Raw genomic sequence first — 17,014 nt, 5'->3', positions numbered from 1 at the left:
TGTCAGCACGTTGTAGGTGTCTCCACCGTCGCTAACCTTGTGCGAATGCTCTGAAAAGCTAATTATTTGCACATCATAGCGTCTTCTTCCTGTCGGTTAAATGTAGCGTCTGTAGCACATCATCTTCGTGGTGTAGCAATTTTAATGGCCATTAGTGTATTTGGCTTTCGAAATACATCGCAAAGTCATGTGCAAACGCTTGGCAATTTATGGCAACCGGATTAGTGTTTCCCCTCGGCATGAGTTGTAATACTGTTTCTTTAAATTTTTCATTCAAAATTCTCACAGTTTTCCTCAGATGCAATTGAGAAGGCAGCGGAAGTAAGCTACTACCTTGTCTGACACCACTATTTATTAACCGTTTATGTATTTTTAATTTGTGTGTAGCTGATGATATGCTTTACAAATACGGAAATAATTTCGTCGTCCGCAAAGGTGTGGAGACGAAATTCGCCGGCTCCATCTGCAACGACCTGGTGACGTGGGACGGCTCGGGCGCCACCATCATCAGCGGCCACTTCGACCAGAGGCTGCGCTTCTGGGACGCGCGCACCGAGTGCGGCTCCAACGGCGTCCTGCTGCAGGGGAAGGTCACCTCGCTGGACATCTCCAAGGGTAAGCCGAGCACTCACTTCAGCCAGTTCCAGACGTAGATCGTTAATTTACAGATAGGGCAGTATTTGGAAAAAAATAGATATATCAAAACCATCAAGAGCTGCTGATTTCCCATTCCTCTCCTTCGTCGGTCCTCTGACTGGTTGGAGCGACCCGCCACGACTTCCTCCCAACCTGTTAATCTCAGAGTACCTCTTGCACCGCACGGCCTCAGTTATTTGTTGAGTGTATTGTCTTTCATTCCCTACAGATTTTACCCTCCACAGCTCCCTCAAGAACCATGGAAGTTATTCCCTGATGTCGCAACACATTTCCTACCATCCATCCCCTTCTTGATTGGTTGGTTGGTTGATTTGGGTTCAAAATGGTTCAAATGGCTCTGAGCACTATGGACTTAACTTCTGGGGGTCATCAGTCCCCTAGAACTTATAACTACTTAAACCTAACTAACCTAAGGACATCACACACATCCATGTCGCGCGGTTCCAGACTGTAGCGCCTAGAACCGCCCGGCCATTACGGCTGGCGGTTGATTTGGGGGGAGGGAACCAAATAGCGAGGTCGTCGGTCCCATCGGATTAGGGAAGCATGGGAAAGGGAATCGGCCGACATTTGCCTTAAGCAATTTGTTACGTTTTGCGAGCATCGAAACCCACTCTGTTCTTTTCTGTGTGATGGTGCACCTAGGTGTTCCAATAACCACTGTAACATTTATTTTGGTAGATTCATCTTCATGGATGCGACCTTACGTGCGTTCACCTATATTTCTTTATCTTGACCGCTGCAAATAACTTTCTGTCCAGATAATGTATCAAGAAAAGTTGTTTAGCTACCACGGGGACATTAATCAGCATGACAGCCTCTCTTATAACTTTGTTTGTTACGAAGACGTGAACTGAAATACTTCTTTTTTAAACAACACCCAGTACGTTTTTACTTGATAATCAGCTTACTCTACTCAAGACCTGTTCAAAAACGCGCCACAGTGTACCATTCACGCTTATCTGACGCTATTGAAAACGTCACACAAAATTGACTTCGACTCTCCCGTACTGGCAAACACTGGAAATAACCTAGGGTAACGCAACTCGTCCACTTGCTGCAGTTGACAGGAGACAAATGAAAGCACAAGGAAAATTCACAGCAGTCATTCAGTCAACCGCCTTCAGCTGAAGGTTTATCTGAGTACAATATCCACCAACGAAGAGGAGGTAGCAATGGTGCTCATCTGTGGAGAATGTAACTTAGCACTCTAGTTACATGCACTATGTGCTAGTACAGGAGAGACAAAAACAATTATGTGTTACGTTTCAAATAACGCCATATACTGTGACACGTTTTTGAACGGGTCTTGCTGAGATGAAATGGATTACCGAATAAAAAATTTAGGGTGAAATTTAAAAAAAGAGTTTTTGCTGTTCGTATCTTCGTGACTAACTAAGTTACAAGAAAAGCAGTCAAGTTGATTAGTGTGTCCCTACTAGCTGAACAACATTTGCTTCAGATAATTTTTATTTTGAAACTTCCTGGCAGATTAAAACTGTGTGCCCGACCGAGACTCGAACTCGGGACCTTTGCCTTTCGCCTTTGCTTGGTTCGCAGGAGAGCTTCTGTAAAGTTTGGAAGGTAGGAGACGAGATACTGGCAGAAGTAGAGCTGTGAGAACCGGGCGTGAGTCGTGCTTCGGTAGCTCAGGTGGTAGAGCACTTGCCCGCGAAAGGCAAAGGTCCCGAGTTCGAGTCTCGGTCAGGCACACAGTTGTAATCTGCCAGGAAGTTTCATATCAGCGCACACTCCGCTGCAGAGTGAAAATCTCATTCTGGAATTTTTATTTTACTTGTAGTTATTTTGCATTGTCAAGATAAGAGGGATACCGTGTACTGTTCATTCAGCTGTTCAATTGATGATATTTTACTAACTCGATCGATTTCGAAATTGTGAAATTTCGTCTTCAAACGTGTTTGCAACAGACTAACTCAACCGAAACGTTGAAGTGCATTGACAATTTGGTTAAGTTTTGGATCGATTTTATGTTCTTCAATATTTCGTTTGAGTTAAGATGAAAGTGTATACCTAGAAACCGATCGTTTAAAGTATATAACAAAAATAAAACATCTCTTTGGATTGTCCAGTAACAGTATATAACTTTTCCAGGATTTGATTTCTTGTACGCTGTTACTGCACCTCTGCCAAACAAAACGAATTAGTGCAGATTTAGACCACTGGATTCAAGTTCGGAAGGGATTTAGTTCCCGCCCAGCTGTTGAGAATTAGCCTTTCTAAGGCTACTCTTAGTCGATGACGGCGATTACCGGTATGGTTCGTTTGGACAGGAAATGGCCGCTATCCTTATTAATGTTTGTACAATCCAAGCTCGTAATGATCTGGTCGTCGACGTGGAGTTAAAAACCTAATCTTCTCTTCTTTCCTTTATCTATCGGCAAATTGTTGGGGTTTCAGTGTCTAGACTGATCCCATCAGCATGTCTCTTTTCATCGTAAGACTTTTCCACGTGTGTCATTCCTCCGTATGTTTTTTGCCGCTTTTTAAATTGGTAACTTATTCGTTAACTTCATTTTAAAATTCTCCAGCAACAATAAATTTCAAATTCCAACAGTTTCTCTCTGGTATATACACGGCTCTCCGATTGTCTGCTTACAAAACCGAAGTGTTGTCCTCCGAACGTAGGAATTCTTAGGTAGTTCCCGTTTTGTGTTGCCACTGCTGTCGTACGCATTTCTGATTTGTCGGTAGATAACTTCCTTCATATCTTTATTATTTACAATTTTTGTCGTTACTAGTTTCAGTTTCGTTTACTGTTATCCAGTCCTGCGCAATCCTGCTTGCCCATCTGATTTGTCAATTATTCTATATCTTATTTTGCCTTTAGCTTGTAGAACAATCATTTCTTCTACACTTCCTTCTTGTTTCTTCTGACATATTCAGAAACCCTTTCAGTTTCTGCGATGTCTGCCAGAAAAGTGGTAGACAGGAAGGTTAAGAAAAGGGTCAGGGGCATGAGAAGAATGAAAACTTTACGTAGATAATAAATGCTGCCATATATTCATCTACTTATCGCTGTTATTATTCCGCTTGAATTTGTAGAAACTACATTCTTCGATTCGTAATATCAAGTTGGTCTCCACTTTAAATTTTTGAGAAGTTTGTCGACGAGATCCATAAATATGGTAAATAAACAAGCGTAATTTTTGGTTACCCACTGTTGAGACCTATAGCTGTTCGTCATTGAGTATCTCTCAAGTTTTATTTTCACTCTGTTGTGTATTATTTTAGTAAACAGTTGATCTTAGAAATGTGTTAAAAATATCGGGAATTTTTTAAATTTCGCGCGTTGTATTAGTCCGATTTGCGCGATTTTCCTTGTTATGTTGGTAACATGTCGGAAACGTACACTGGTAGCCATATTGGATGTTTAGTCTGTCATCAGTTGTCAAGTAGGTTATATCTGTTTGCTTACGAGTGGCGATCATTGATTTGTTTTAAAAATGGATTGGAGAATGTGCATTAAATTTTGCTATAAAAATGGAATAAAATGTAACAAAGTTTGAGAAATGTTAAATACTGTTTTTGGTGGGTCTGATATAACAACGCTCTAAGAGAAGCATAAGGGTTTCCAATATGGCCGTGAACAAACTGAAGATGACGAACGTTCTGGACGTCACAGGACATCAGCAGCCAATGAAAAAGTGCCAAAATCGAAAGAAATGATTTTGAACGATCACCGAATCACAACAAGAGAGGTTCCTGTTGGTGCTGGCATATCACCTTGTTCATGCCATGAAATCTTTTCGGATGTTTTCGGTATGAAACTTGGGACAGCAAAATTTGTGCCAAGGGTGTTGAATTTAGAGCAAAAACAGCGTCGAATGGTAGCTGCTGATGAGTCGCTAAACGAAATCAACAATGATGCAGAACTAATGAAACGTGTCATGACAGGTGACGAAACACTGGCGTACGGGTACGACGTCTGGATCGCCAATATCGAAAAACACTCAGCAAGAGCGGTCCAATGTGAAGGTTCTGCTCGTTGTTTTCTTCGATTTTAACGGCGCAGTGTATCAAGAGTTCTTGCGAAAAGATCAAACGCTCAATAAGAAGTACTACCTGCAAGTTCTACGCCGTCTGCGGAAAGCAATCCGAAAAAAGCCCGACTTTGTGGCGAAAAAAACCTTATCTTTTCCACCACGGTAATGCACCTGCTCACACTTCATTGCTTGCTCGCGAATTTTTGGCGAAAAACAACACTGTAGCGATACCTCAGTCTCCATATTCGCCATATGTGGTCCCATATCTCTTTTTTCTGTTTCCATAAATAAAGAGGACCTTAAAGGTCCCTCGGTTTACAAGCTGAGATTAAAAGGGCATTGTTGAATGGGCTAAGTGGTGTCGCAAAGATAAAGTCACATAAGTGTTTCGGGGATTGGCGGAAGCGCTGGCATGAGTGTATATTACCTAATAGGGACTGCTTTGAAGAAGATAACAGTAATGTGAACGAATAAATAAAATTATTTCTAGAAAATGTAAATTCCCGTTACTTTTTGAACACACCTCTATATACAGTTTTATGATAGCCCTTCCCCTTATCTTCATTGCTTAACATCGTTAGTAAAAGCGAAAGACGTTGTTGTGATTTCCGTTTTGTGTAACCAGAGCCAGTTATAAATCAGACAAATGACTCTCATCGACCGCGTCTCAGCACGAGGGTAACGTGCGGGAGGGATTGGTAAACGATGGTGACACACCTAATTCTTCTCTCTCGGTCTTCACGAGGTGAGTTTTATTGGAGAAACAGAGGAAAAATGGTTGCTGAGAGAACGACCGTAAATCTTTATTATCTGTGCCGCCGGATAAACATGAGACAGCTGCTTCCGTAGGCTTCGAAATAGGCTGTGAACACAATGTATGTTAAAAGCTACACGGAGGACCAAAGCCTGCCTCCCTCTTTCTTTTTTGGTTTTTCATTTTTTTTTCTCCACCGAGGGGCAGATTACAGTCATCGATGAACATTGATCCTGTGCTTGGGCGGTGCTTCTGAACTAGGCCTCGCCGAAACCTCTTATACATCCAAATAGCACAAAAAGAATCACTCCAGTGACTCTTATTGAAGGTTCATTTCTATCCCTACAACGAGAAAACTCAGACATCCATGAAATTATATATATATATATAAAATGTATGGCAATAGAGCAGAGATAAATCCTCAAACAAAGGATTGAATGTAACAAAAATTTGCCAAGTGGCTCTTACTGGATATGGTATGACCCTCTGACAGCAAGAGAATTCGACCCGGAGCACAGCTCAAATTGGGGAACAGTACGGAAGGAAACCGGACCTACTAACCTATCGTAGAAACCGACTCGGTACTCTCCACAGGCTATTTCTGGAAATGACGGAAAACCCAAATTTGAATTCTGGACGGGGTTTGAACAGCCGTCATCCCGAGTATGAGATCGTTGTCTTACTACTGTTCCACTTCTCTCCGTCCCATCCGGTCAACGTTGGTCCAACAAATTGATCTGGAAGCCGACTTATCACTTCCATATGTACAAAAGCGGTAAGAAGCAAAATGTGCGTACTATGCGAGTAAAATTTCAAAGATGAATTGAAGGCATATTCGTTTGAATTAATAGCCTGATACTTTATGAAAAATGCGATTTTTCCAAGAATTGAGTGGACAGCCCTTAATTACGTCTTAATGAGGAGTAAGAAAACCATCTAGGTCAGACCGCAAAGTATGCCCTGTGTAACTATGGGTTGAGTCCCTACAGTCATTTCTGTGCACGCAGATGTAATGACCAACACGTAATAACACCTTCTTAAAGACCAGTTTCGCCCCAGCCCCGCTTCTCTAAGGAATCTAACTACCTTGTACACAGCTGCAAAGTTTGATTACTTTAAAAATGAGTTAATGTGTTTTTCAAGCATCTCAATGTTTATGACGTCACAGCCCCTGAGCTATATATCGTAAAAAGATATTTGTGCAGGTAAATTTAAAGGTATATGCGGATACTTTCTGCAAAATGTGTTGCCAATAAAGTGATTAGTAAAGAAGTAATAAATTAAGACATTGTGCCTAATGCTGCAGTCGTACTTTCTTCCCTTCGTTGTTTTGTATGTGCATGTGTGTGTGTGTGGCGGGAGGGGGGGGGGGAGGTGGAGAGAAAATGTTTTGTAAAGGTTTGAAATTAAGACGTGTAAAATTGTTGGAAGTCGCTAAGTGCACTCATTCTCGAATACTGGATGAATATAGTGTGTGTATTTGCGCGGGGTGAGTTACGCTGCCGGAAGACGTATACACAGTTTCAAACTGTAACACATGTTGTGTTAGAACTTTAACGTGAAATTATACGTCTTAAAGAGTAGATTAGGACCCACATTAAATTTTTAAATTCGGGCAATGATTGTACGAAATACTGAAAGTAAATTTTTGCTGCCTCTGGAAGCCGTTAGATAGGTCACCTGCAGCTGGAACCGAGTACCACGTGATCAGCCGTTAAATAATATACAGGTAGCTTATTAGGGCATCAGTATTTCTTCTGTGTAATATTCTAAAACTTTTTGCAGCTGTGGTCTGCAGTCCTCACCGACCCTGTTCCATATAAAGGTCGTTCAAAAATTCAGCGCCAAAACTCATAGGTATAATTACGGAGACAAGAACAAACCCATTTCGTAAAGCAACCAAGTGTCGGAAACGCATGTTCTTCGAGTACTCAGTGTGCAGGAGATTATTGTCTGTGATTGAGAATAAAACGTTATTCCAGTTGCTTTATTGTTCTGTATTTGTGTGGCTGCTGCAAGAATTCTGACAAGTTACTGCTCTGAGTCAACAGGGGCAGAATACATCTCGGCTTTCATGTAGCCCCAAAGAGAGAAGTCTGATGGGGTGAGGTCCGAGCAGCTTGCAGGCCTATGTACAGGTTCTCCTCGGCCTATCCTGCACTGCAGCAGTAACGCAGGCGCTAGTGGCCGTCACGAAATACGCACCTCAAGGTCACCTCAGTTAGCGATAATTTCAAATCTTAGTAAAAATTCCGAAAAAATATTATACATCCCTATATTTAGTCTACAGCATGATGAAGCAGTTGCTAAAAGGAAATTTGTGCCACCTGCTACGAAAACAAAAATAAAAATTAACGTCACAAGAAATTTTGAAGAAAAATATTTTTTTTACTTCAGCCAGTGGAAAGAACAGACTGACTGTCGTATTTGGACTGAAAGTAATATATGAACCTTCTCATATTTTATATTTTATAATGAGAACATAAAAGTATTGTGAAATAAAAAATAAGAGCCAGAGTACGTTTTTAGCCACACAATTCTCTGGTGGCCTCGCTGCTGCCACTGGACAGTTGCCAGAAGGTCCCATGAGACAGGACCCTATGGCAGCACGCCGGCCGTGTGGATCTCACTCACCCCTTCCAACAAAAGAGAGCGTTTGCAATGCTACACACAACACAGACAATGGACACAGCGTCAGTGGGCTAATGTTGTCTCCACGGATGAATCCGGCTTCAGTCTACAATCCGATTCTCCGCGGGTCTTCATAGAGAGTGAACGTATGACACAATACCATCCCCACAACACCAGGGAAGGGGTCATATATGGTGGTGGAGGTGTACTGCTGAGATGGGCAGGGATCATGCACGATACCTGCACACCACTCCGTGTGTTTGACACTGGTTCCGCGAAGGCCCAGAGGTACAAAAAAAAAAAAAAAAAAAAAGCGTATGAAATCTTATGGGACTTAACTGCTAAGGTCATCAGTCCCTGAGCTTACGCACTACTTAACCTAAATTATCCTAAAGACAAACACACACACCCATGCCTGAGGGAGGACTCGAACCTCCGCCGGGACCCCAGGGGTACAGACAGGAGAGCCTAGAGCCCTATGTTCAACCTTTCAGAGGTGCTGTTGGCCCTCATTTCATGTTTATGGACGCCAACGCAAGACCACACAGGGCCCAAACGGTTAATGAATATCTGCAAAGCGAGAATGTTCACCGTATAGCTTGGGCCGCCTTAATCGCTACCTCTGAATTCTATTGAAAGTGATTGGTATGATCTTGGGAGGGCAGTTGCAACACGCTACCCCTCCCTGCCACCCAGAACCACTGTTGAGTTAAAAATCGCGGTGGAGGAGGCACTCCTGAACTCACTTGTCAACAATATGGCCACTGAATGCTGTTTGTCTGTCCCAGGCGACCACAAACCGTACTAGTAATGTTTTCACAGCCATTTTGGAACCTTTGATTTGGACCACATTGGACTCATGGCCATTACTCATTCTAATCAGTGGCGTTTGATGGAGATGGTGTTTGGTTTGTGGGGCGCTCAACAACGCGGTCATCAGCGCCCGTCCAAAGTGCCAACTTTTTCGCAGTCCAATTTCTTACACAGTTCAATCCAGCCGCTGTCACAAATGATGATGATGATGATGATGATGATGATGATGATGAAATGATGAGAATATCACAAACACCCAGTCGCCGGGCAGAGAAAATCCCCAGCCCGGCCGGGAATCGAGCCTGGGACCCCGTGGTCCAGAGGCAGCAACGCTAGCCACTATACCACGAGCCGCGGACATCAGTGGCGTTTGAATTGTTGTTTTGTACAAATGACTGTCCCACAATAAACTACATCCATACCTATTTTCGTATATTTCTCTCCAGTATTCCCTTAATTTTGTCCGCTAGTGTAGTTGGACACAGTAATATGAGGAAACCTAAGTTTCAGAATGGAAGTTTCTACGTAGTTCTAAGTTCTCCTCATAACTGGAATTTTGTTTTTGTTTCCCTCTGCAGATGGCAAGTACCTGCTGGCCTGCACGCGGGACGACAGCCTCAAGCTGCTGGACCTGCGAATGAACCAGGTGGTCACAACTTTCACGTAAGTGTCCTCTCTCATTTATTTTCACCTTCTTCCTTTTCCTTGTTTCTTAACTTTCAATGCTCTCTCTCCCTCTCTCTCTCTCGTTCTCTTTCTCTTTCTCCCTCTGTTCTGTTTTACTTTCTCTAATGCAGCCTTGCAGGTGTCATATTTTGACATTAAGAAAGATGATGGAACACCGATTTCCCATATCCGTACCAAATTAATCTCCTGCCGTGGCTCGGATGTTTGCATATGCCACTTTAGTATGGACACTTGGCTACAACCATGGATGTTCGTAATTCATCCTGGAAAAAAATTCATACGCTTACCTCTTACTGTATGGAGAAGATTAGGATAGGAATGAATTCGAGGTAGGGTGGAGATTGTAGTGTCTAGGTTCATAGTAAATCGGTTTTCCCTCGGGGTTAGATTATGTAGAGAAGTTTATCGGTCACGTCAAATTCTGCAGTTTAGTCACTGTTGAAGTAATGCATAATAATGATTAATCGTCCTGAGAATCCTGCTTCCTCTGAAAACATACACTACTTCATCAAAAGTATCCGGACACCACCCAAAACATAATTTTTTTATATTAGATGCATTGTGCTGCTACCTACTGCCAGGTACTCCATATCAGCGACCTCAGCAATCATTAGACATCGTGAAAGAGCAGAATGGGGCGCTCCGCGGAACTCATGGATTTGGAACGTGGTCAGGTGATTGGGCGTCACTTGTGTCTTACGTCTGTGCGCGAGATTTCCACACTCCTAAACATCCCTGTTTCCACTGTTTCCGATGTGATAGTGAAGTGGAAATTAGAAGGGGCACGTAAAGAACAAAAGCGTACAGACCGACCTCGTCTGTTGACTGACAGAGACCGCCGACAGTTGAAGAGGGTCGTAATGTGTAATAAGCAGACATCTCTCCAGATCATCAAATAGGAATACCAAACTGCATCAGGATCCATTGCAAGTACTATGACAGTTAGGTGGGAGGTGAGAAAACCCGGATTTCATGGTCGAGCGGCTGCTCGTAATCCACACATCACGCCGGTAAATGCCAAACGACGCCTCGCTTGGTAGCGTAAACATTGGACAGTTGAACAGTGGATAAACGTTGTGTGGAGTGACGAATCACTGTACACAGTGTGCCGATCGGACGGCAGGGTGTGGGTACGGTGAATGCCCGGTGAACGTCATCTGCCAGCGTGTGTAGTGCCAACAGTAAAATTCGGTGGCGGTGATGTTATGGTGTGGTCGGTGATGTTATGGTGTGGTCGTGTTTTTCATGGAGGGGGCTTGCACCCCTTGTAGTTTTGCGTGGCACTATCAGAGCAAAGGCCTACACTGATGTTTTAAGTACCTTCTTGCTTCCCACAGTTGAAGAGCAATTCGGGGATGGCGGTTGCATCTTTCAACACCATCGAGCACCTGTCCATAATGCACGGCCTGTGGCGGAATGGTTACACCACAGTAACGTTCCTGTAATGGACTGCCGGCCGGAGCGGTCGAATGGTTCTAGGCGCTACAGTCTGGAACGGCGCGAATCCTGCCTCGGGCATGGATGTGTGTGACGTCCTTAGGTTAGTTAGGTTTAAGTAGTTCTAAGTTCTAGGGGACTGATGACCTCAGCAGTCTAGTCCCATAGTGCTCAAAGCCATTTGAACCATTTTGTAATGGACTGGCCTGCACAGAGTCCTGACCTGAATCCTATAGAACACCTTTCGGGTGTTTTGGAACGTCGACTTCGTGCCAGGCCTTGCCGAGCGACATCGATACCTTTACTCAGTGCAGCACTCCGTGAAGAATGGGCTGCCCTTCCAGCACCTTGCTGCACGTATGCCTGGGAGAGTGGAAGCTGTCATCAAGGCTAGTGGGGTACAAACACTATATTCAATTCCAGTGTTACCGAAGGAGGGCGCCACGAACTTGTAAGACAGTTTCAGCCACGTGTCCGGGTACTTTTGATCACATAGTGAAACTCTTGAACTGATGAACCAGTACAAATGACTGAACGAAATCAACACCGATTTTCAACGATTTCTGTAATGTTGCGGCAGTACGACCAAACAAAAGAACTCCCAAAATTAATTGGGTGACCCCCATTGTCTGCGTTACAATAAAAATGAAACGAAGCAAGAAGTAAAACAGCTACAGATATTGCTGCTCGACATCGTCAGTACCAGACCTCACACTGCAGTTTACACTACAAGCACGATGAGGAGAGTACGGATCCATGACTGCCTGGACCCCTGAGTTGTCAGCCATAGGGCATGTCAGCCATGCTACGGGAAGACGTATACTTTCCCACCAATCCTCAGCTTGCAGTCTTTATGAACGGACGCCATGTGTGTTTCTGGAATGGCAAGAAATTAGCTTCAATGCCACAACGCATATAATAATGTATTACTTCCCTGTGGCATCATACCCCAGTCTGATGTCGATGGATATCGTTTCCAAATGGGAAAAAGTGTAATCATTTAATACTCAATTTGTCATGTATATCTCCGCAAAGTTTAATAAGTTTAGGACTGTTGCTTCATGATGTAACGATTTCCATGTCAGTCACTATAAGTGGAGCGATAATTGTACTGATGTGCTAAATTCTGAAGAATTCTACTTAACCAGCTTAGCGCCCGTTGCTTCGCTCCCGTGTGCTGTGTGGTGTGCAGAGTTTTTTTTCCCCCATTAATCGAATTTTTAAGTTGTTGACGAATTGCAACACCTTCTAAGGTTTTCATTGTTAATGAAGGCCATAGGGGCATAGCCTTTTGCGAATGTACTTCTGACGAAAAGCAATTCTGGTAGCTGGAGCCCAAGGTTTTTGTTATCATGCCTTTTGCGTTCTTGTGGCAATATTTCCATATAAACTTTCATGCCCCAACGCATCTTTTTATTTCGAACTGAGAAGTGAAATACCAGTTTTCATAGATGTAGGTTTAAAAATATCTTAATATAACGAAATAATATGTGAAAATTTTCCGTCCCCTACTGCACCCTCTGAGTGATTCAATTTCCAAAAACAGTGGAACACGTGTTTTTTATTTCTAACCAAGAAATCAGATACTAGTTTTCATAGATGTAACTTTCAAAATATTTTAATAGTTATTTCATAATTATTTATTTCCAGAAAAAGATTTCGCCCACTATTTTAGCCCCTTAGTGGTTGAATTTCCAAAAATAGTGAAAGACGTATTTTTTTATTTCTTACGGAGAAACCAAACATCAGTTTTCATAATTCTACCTTCATAATTGCCGCAATAGCAACATAGTTTCAATAAAGCGTTTTATCCCCTATTGAACCCTTCTACGGGTGGAATTTCTAAAAATCATTTCTTAAACGACGCCAATAGTGCAAGATCAAAAACCTCTGCAAATTTCAAGCTTCTATCCTTAGAGGTTTGGGCTGGGCGTCAGCTAATGTGTCTGCTCACTCTTTCCTTCGTTAGCCTATCGCAGCACAAATTACTGCCAGTTATTAATTACGGCAAAAAATTAACTCACACATCAAATTAACGGTCCGGCTCATCTCCACATTGCGGCGCTGCGTGCGACCAATCAACCAGCGTTGTTTGTTGTTTACATTATCGGTAATTGTGTAGCAGTTATATTTAAGAGATTACGTTATTAGCTTGAATAAACAATCACTATACTAGCATTATACTTAGGAGTACATGCGTGGGTGGTTGGGAGGGCCATACAAGATCTAGCACTGTTTCTAGTGCGCACTGCGCGTGGAAGATGGTGCAGCGGGAATGGTGGAAATGAGGGATCGATGAAGAGCTGCATCGTGAGTTGGCACTGGGCACTGAAAGTACGAAAAGTTTACACAGTTACGACGAAAACGCCAGAATCAATTTGTAAGTCAATAACAAAAAGTTGAACGGTTGCACATGTTCGAAATCAGTTGGGAATCTGTGTGCGCATGCAAAGATTACACAACATTACACTATCTCAGAGGGAATTGCGAAAATGTGGATAAGAAGATGTCAAGAAAAAGGCGAAATTACCTGAGACCAAGATCGAGCCTCTTTAGAGAAGAGTGAAAAAAATCTCGTTGTACCAGTGAGTGCGATTGCTGTTGGCCGTCTTTCTTCTACACGTATAAAATTTTGTTACCGGTACCCCTCAGCTACCAGATACTTGTCTGACTTGTTGGTACGTACCGACGAATAAGTTATTTGTTCGGGTGGGTATGTAGACTGCTTTTATGGAGTCCTGATAATACCGGATACGGCCTAAATCAAATTGTTATCACAACACTAAGGCCGGTCGGAGTGGCAGAGCGGTTCTAGGCCCTTCAGTCTGGAACCGCGCGATCGCTACGGCCGCAGGTTCGAATCTCGCCTCGGGCATGGATGTGTGTGATGTACTTAGATTAGTTAGGTTTAAGTAGTTCTAAGTTCTAGGGGACTGATGACCTCACATGTTAAGTCCCATAGTGCTCAGAGCCATTTGAACCATTTGCACAACACTAAGCGGAAGGATAAGTTTCTGATTCCCAGCACACTCGTCGCACGCATCCACTCCACGTGATGCTTGCTTTCTACCAAACATGGTGATGGTCTCGAGAACCAGTGTGAATGGAATGCACATCTGGAGAGCCGACAATTTTACGAGTACAAAAAAAATGTTCAAATGTGTGTGAAATCTTATGGGACTTAACTGTGAAGGTCATCAGTCCCTAAGCTTACACACTACTTAACCTAATTTATCCTAAGGACAAACACACACACCCATGCCAGACGGAGGACTCTAACCTCCGCCGGGACCAGCCGCGCAGTCCATCACTGCAGCGACTGAGACCGCTCGACTAATCCCGCGCGGCTGGAGTTTAATATCCCATCGTCTACGCCGTCTTTTAGAAATAGAGCACGAAGCTCGGGATACGTAAGGATGAGGAGAAAATAGACCATGTCCTTTACAAAGGAACCATCCCGGCATTTGCTTGGGGGCGATTGAGGTTCAAATGGCGCTGCAGTAATGGACTGTGCGGCTGGTCCCGGCGGAGGTTCGAGTCCTCCCTCGCGCATGGGTGTATGTGTTTGTCCTTAGGATAATTTAGGTTAAGTAGTGTGTAAGCTTAGGGACTGATGACCTTAGCAGTTAAGTCCCATAAGATTTCACACACATTTGAAAATTTTTAAACTCCAAGTATTCCTTCCTCCTAGTTCAACTCGTTACTGGTTAGTACAACCGGCCAGGATTAATATACACATGTAGCAATAACAACTGTTTGTTGACTGTGAACACAACTCACTGCAGTCTCTGGGAACGAATGTCCACACGACTCGAATACTACTGAAACGTTAGTCTTTGACAGTTACAACAAATCGAGTTACGAACTCACGTGACGTGCTGTGACGAGCGCTTGGGCGGCCGCGCAAGCCCGCAAACAAAGGATGAGTCGAGAAGTCATTAATGAATATGAAATTATGTGAAAAATTCGGAATCTTTTGCTGAGGAACAATTGCTGTACGCATAATTTGCATATCCATTTTATTTCAAAGTATTCAATGATTCAATCGCGAATTAAAACACATAAATAATTGGAGAAACGAAAGAAATTCTGTAATAATAATTCCATATGTTCAGAGGAAGCAAAATTTGTAAACAGGCGTCGGATGCTGTTATTCTGAGGGGAATTAATAAATTGGTCAGTGTGGCGGTGGCAGTCAAAAAGATTCAAGTTCAAACGGAGCGTCTTGAGGCGCCCTCGGATACAGAAAAACCCGCCGTCCCTACGGGCGAGACTGCGCCAGTTTAGGAAACCTCTGGTGCAAAAAGGAAGCGACGAGTTGTATGGACCAGCAGGCGACAGATAGCGTCTTGACCATCCAGCGAGTTGGCACCAGAACTGCTTTTTTCAGACGTAGGCACACCAGTGTGAGGTGCCGACCAGCTAACGAAGCCTTGAGCGTCGCCGCTCCGGCCCATTCTGCAACATCTTCGAACGCCACCAGCTGCCGTCTCGCCTGCGACTGTGCCTTGTCGATAGATACGCTCCGTCATGCTGCGGCAAAGTTTAACGGTTCATTACTTCGAACACAGTCTAGTAATGATACTCCGAATCGATCGCCGTTTCGGTCGTTTGGCGATCGTGAGTGTTTCGCGTTACTACGGGACGGCAGTTGCGTCAGCCATGCGTTAAGGTTCACCGAAATCTGCCACCCCTTTCTGTTGCCGAAACCTAGTTCTCTTGGTTCAGTACTTTCCCTCCGAACTGTTTGCGTACTTGCTTAGTTAGAGGTCAATGCTCTCTCGGTATGTCACTCTGTGACTGTATCTATAGCAGTGAAGACTGCCTTCAGTCAACAGTGTGTTGTTCTGTGGTAATTTCAAACATATATCTTTGTGAAACTTCCTGGTAGGTTAAAACTGTGTGCCCGACCGAGACCCGGACTTGGGACCTTTGCCTTTGGCGGGTAAATGCTCTACCAACTCATTTACCCAAGGACGACTCACGACCCGCCCCCACAGCTTCAATTCTGTTAGTACCTCGTCTCCTATCTTCCAAACTTCACAGAAGCTCTCTTGCGAACCTTGCAGAGTTAGCACTCCTGGAAAAAAGGGTATAGAGGAGACATGGCTGAACCACAGCCTGGAGGATGTTTCCAGAATGAAATTTTCACTCTGTAGCAGGGTGTGCGCAAATATGAAACTTTCTGGAAGATTAAAACTGTATGCCGGACCTAGACGCGAACTCTGGACCTTTGCCTTTTGCGGACAAATGCTCTACCAACTGAGCTACCCAAGCATCCCCAAAGCTGTGGCTAAGCCATGTCTCCGCAGTATCTTTTCTTCCAGGAATACTAGCTTTGCAAGGTTCGCAGGAGAGCTTCTGTGAAGTTTGGAATCTAGGAGATGAGGTACTCGCAGAATTGAAGCTGTGGGGACGTTTCGTGAGGCATGGTAGAGCAATTTCCCGTGAAGTGCAAAGGTCCCCAGTTCGAGTCTCGGTCCAGCACACAGTAACCTTCCAGGAAGTTTCGTATCACCGCCCATTCCGCTGCAGAGTGAAAATTTCATTCTCGGAATCTCTTTGTGTTAGTTTCTAAATATTTTATTTGTGTCGCGATTTCTACCACCTTTCCTCCATTATGCATTCAAATCAATGGCTCCTTGCAGGTAGGGCATCCATGCCTTGCCAACGTCTCATATTGGGTAGAATAATAACATGAGAGCCCACTCAATGGGGCAAGCTCTTTTTATTCAGGCAGCCGGGATACGAAAACTATGGCAGTCAGTATAGGTGATGTAGCACACAATGCATAGCAGATGCTTACCATGACGAAATCTATAGCCATTATCGTGGGAAACGGGTAGTGAGGTGTCGTGGATGAGTAGCGACACGGTCTCACGATACTGTGAGCTCTTGGGCAATCAAGCCGCAGGTCCAGGTAAGTGGAGCCCTCGGGACCCTCTGATGGACGTCCAGCGGCTGGAGTTCACGACGAGGGCGAAAAAGCACTGTCTGCCGGCAGCAGCTGCAGTGGCAGGCGTTGAGTGGC

General features: G+C 43.9%; 1 protein-coding gene across 1 annotated transcript in view; it reads left to right on the top strand.

Moving 5' to 3' along the window:
• Nucleotides 1–17,014, top strand: part of LOC126091977 (autophagy-related protein 16-1-like) — a 140,111-nt gene that overhangs the window by 88,472 nt on the left and 34,625 nt on the right. Inside the window, exons 2-3 of the mRNA XM_049907342.1 lie at nucleotides 436–615; nucleotides 9,438–9,522. Coding sequence (XP_049763299.1) covers nucleotides 436–615; nucleotides 9,438–9,522 — 265 coding nt within the window. The remainder of the gene's footprint in view (nucleotides 1–435; nucleotides 616–9,437; nucleotides 9,523–17,014) is intronic.

This window comes from Schistocerca cancellata, chromosome 7 (assembly GCF_023864275.1).
Source record: "Schistocerca cancellata isolate TAMUIC-IGC-003103 chromosome 7, iqSchCanc2.1, whole genome shotgun sequence".
NCBI classification, from domain to species: Eukaryota; Metazoa; Arthropoda; class Insecta; order Orthoptera; family Acrididae; genus Schistocerca; species Schistocerca cancellata.
Note: the sequence above shows the minus strand (reverse complement) of the source record. Positions and strands in the feature narration are given on the sequence as shown.